Raw genomic sequence first — 3,202 nt, forward strand, 5'->3', positions numbered from 1 at the left:
AAGAGTGTGTGTGTGTGTGTGTGTGAGAGAGTGTGTGTGTGTTCTCACCGCAGGTCGATGTGTTTGAGCGTCAGCAGATGGAAGGCCTGCAGCGTCAGCACACACACTTTATTCCCAGCCATGCAGAGCCTCTCGACAGCGGGCAGCTGCTCCAGCACCGACGGCACCTGTGTGAACTCATTGAAGGACAGACCCAGATAGACCAGCCGCTGCAGACGACCCAGCTCCACTGGGAGAGCAGACAGCAGGTTCCCGTCCAGAACCAGCGTCTGCAGACTGACACACATCAACACCACCACTGTCACCACAGACTGCACTGCTTCTGCTTTAGTGTTACTGCAGTGAAGCGGTGTGAACTGTCCAGCAGGTGGCAGCAGTGCAGCGAGAGTCACATGAGCGTCTCACACACCTGATGTGACTGCTGTGCAAGCTGCTTCTCTTTAGATGGGGATAAAAATATAGCATAGCTGTGATTATAGTCAAGTCAAATGGTTTGAAAAAATTACTTCGTTTGAACATTTTAAAACTGGCATTAGAATGTATTTGGAAACAATATGTAAAAGTAAAAACTTGAAAGCAATATGAACTATGCAGCTGTTGAAGAAGTACAATATTTATTTTTCTTTCTATATATCACTGACATATTTGGTTATATGTTCATACAATATCCTTGGTTCACCTCAAACATTAACTGAAAACAAATAAACAAAAAAAAAATACATATACTGTATATATATAAATCATTATATAAATCAAAAATTTGTTTAAAATTTTTCAATTTCAGAGCAAGTTTTAAGATGTACAGTAATAACTTTGTAATATTTGAAATTATGAAGATTATTTATTTATTTTTAAATTTTATATATATATATATACACACACACTACCATTCAAAAGTTTTAGATCAGTAATGTGTCTTAATGTTTTTAAAACAAGTCTCTTCTGCTAACCGAGGCTGCATCTATTTGATCCAAAATAAAGTAAAAATAGTGAAATATTATTACAGTTTAAAATAGCATTTTTCTATGTGAATATCTATTAAACTGTAATTTATTTCTGTGATCACAGCTGTATTTTCAGCATCATTACTCCAGTCTTCAGTGTCACATGATCTTCAGAAATCATTCTAATATGCTGATTTGCTGCTCAAGAAACATTTCTGATTATTATCAATGTTGAAAACAGTTGTGCTGCACAATATTTTTGTGGAAATTGTGATACATTTTATTTTTCAGGATTCACAGATGAACAGAAAGTTCAAAAGAACAGCATTTATTTGAAATAGAAATCTTTTGTGACATTATAAACATCTTTACTGTCACGTTTGATCGATTTAATGCGTCCTTGATGAATAAAGCATTAATTTCTTTAATTTCTTTCCAAAAAAATAAAAATTCTTACCCAATCTTTTGAATGGTAGCGCATGATGTTACAAAGGATTTCTATCTTTATTTTAAATGAAGAAAAATTACACAACTGTTTTCAACATTTCAACATAATCAGAAATTGTAAAACTTTTTCACAATGCCACTGTTTTTGCAGTTTTTTGGATCAAATAAATGCAGACTTGGTGAGCAGAAGAGACTCTTTCAAACATTAACAATCTTACTGATCTAAAACTCAGTAGCGTATGTTTATAATTATATAAGTTTTTGTATTTGAAACAAAAACTGTCACTGGACTGTGAATGTTAGATGTTTAACTATTATTGGTTAATATTATTCATAACAGTAAAAAAGGAAAGTCATTGCAGAGGCGTTCCACACAATAATTCTGTAGCATCTGAGAGATTAGTTCTGCTGAAGCATCGACTGTAAGACCAGCGCTGTGATTGGACGAGGCGTGATCATGTGACACTCACTGGCTCATGTTGGCCAGGTCGGGGTGGATGGAGGTCAGGAGGTTGCAGCTGAGGTTGACCTCCGTCAGTGTGCTGATGGAGCAGATGTGCAGCGGGAAACTCCGCAGCTGATTATGAGAGAGATTGAGGCTCCGCAGGCGGGAGAATCTGCAGAGAGAAGATGACGTCCTTCAGAGTTTATTACACATCATCAAACACACAGCTGATTGGCTGAGCCGCTGTAAATCACTCACTACAGAAGTATTATTATATATTATTCTGAAACAGTGCCAGCACTCTTACATGAGACCAGACTGATTTCATTTTTAGCTTTGTGAAATGTGCGCGACTTATCCTGGACTAATATGAAATGAAAATAATACACATTTGTCAGGCTGAAATGTCTGCGTAATGTTTGACAGCTTATCTTAACATCTCCACCATTAAATATGTATTTAATTTAGTTAATTTAATCAAATATTTTCTGTATTTTTACTGTTTTACTATTCCTATAATGTCTAAAATTTCCATGATGACATTCTCGTTTAAAAATCTGGGCAGTTTATTTTTTCTCAAATTATTATTATTATTTTTTTACATTTTTATGTTTATGCATTTATTTACAAAATTGCAAGTTTTCCATTTAAATTCGTCTGGATTCTGTTGTAATGGTGTAATTACATTTTAATAATTAAAAGGATGTCTAATCAATTGAATTAACAAAAATTTCTAACTGATAGTGCCCTATGAAATATGTTTTTTTTTTCAGAAATTGTCCGTGTTTTATGATTTGATAGAAATTTATTATCAAAAATGTTGGGAATCAAACGAATGCATAAACATTTAACAATTTAACAATCTTTTTAAATGTAATGAACAAACAATTCCTTTCGTTTTTATTGTTTCTGTGTGTATCTGATGAAATATCATTTGATAACAGCGAAGGAGATCAGGAGAGAATGCTAACAGCCTCAGCACTGACACAGACTCCACACAGGAGCCCTTGAGGATCGGGCCGAGCGACGAGGAGCTGGAGTGAGCGCACACTGACCTCTGCAGCTGCAGCAGCGTCTGGTCAGCAGGAAGGAAGTTGTGCTTGAGGTTGAGGTGCGTCAGATCCTGACTGTACAGCAGATTAGACGGCAGCTTCTCCAGACTACAGCAGGACAGATCCACCGAGCTGATCCTCTGAGACACCACCTACACACACACGCACACGCACACACAGACACAGAAACAGACACAGACACAGGCACAGGCACACGCAGACGCAGACGCACGCGCACGCGCACACACACACAGACGCACGACGCGCAGGCGCAGGCACAGGCACAGGCAGACGCAGACGCACACACAGACACA

General features: G+C 37.4%; 1 protein-coding gene across 1 annotated transcript in view; it reads right to left on the minus strand.

The window, feature by feature from the left end:
• Positions 1–3,202, minus strand: part of phlpp1 (PH domain and leucine rich repeat protein phosphatase 1) — a gene marked incomplete at its 5' end in the record, with an annotated part of 20,414 nt that overhangs the window by 13,168 nt on the left and 4,044 nt on the right. The window contains 3 exons of the mRNA XM_016452612.1: positions 49–276; positions 1,862–2,008; positions 2,892–3,040. Coding sequence (XP_016308098.1) covers positions 49–276; positions 1,862–2,008; positions 2,892–3,040 — 524 coding nt within the window. The remainder of the gene's footprint in view (positions 1–48; positions 277–1,861; positions 2,009–2,891; positions 3,041–3,202) is intronic.

The sequence above is a fragment of the Sinocyclocheilus anshuiensis genome, unplaced genomic scaffold, assembly GCF_001515605.1.
Source record: "Sinocyclocheilus anshuiensis isolate Anshui unplaced genomic scaffold, SAMN03320099.WGS_v1.1 scaffold1152, whole genome shotgun sequence".
NCBI lineage: Eukaryota > Metazoa > Chordata > Actinopteri > Cypriniformes > Cyprinidae > Sinocyclocheilus > Sinocyclocheilus anshuiensis.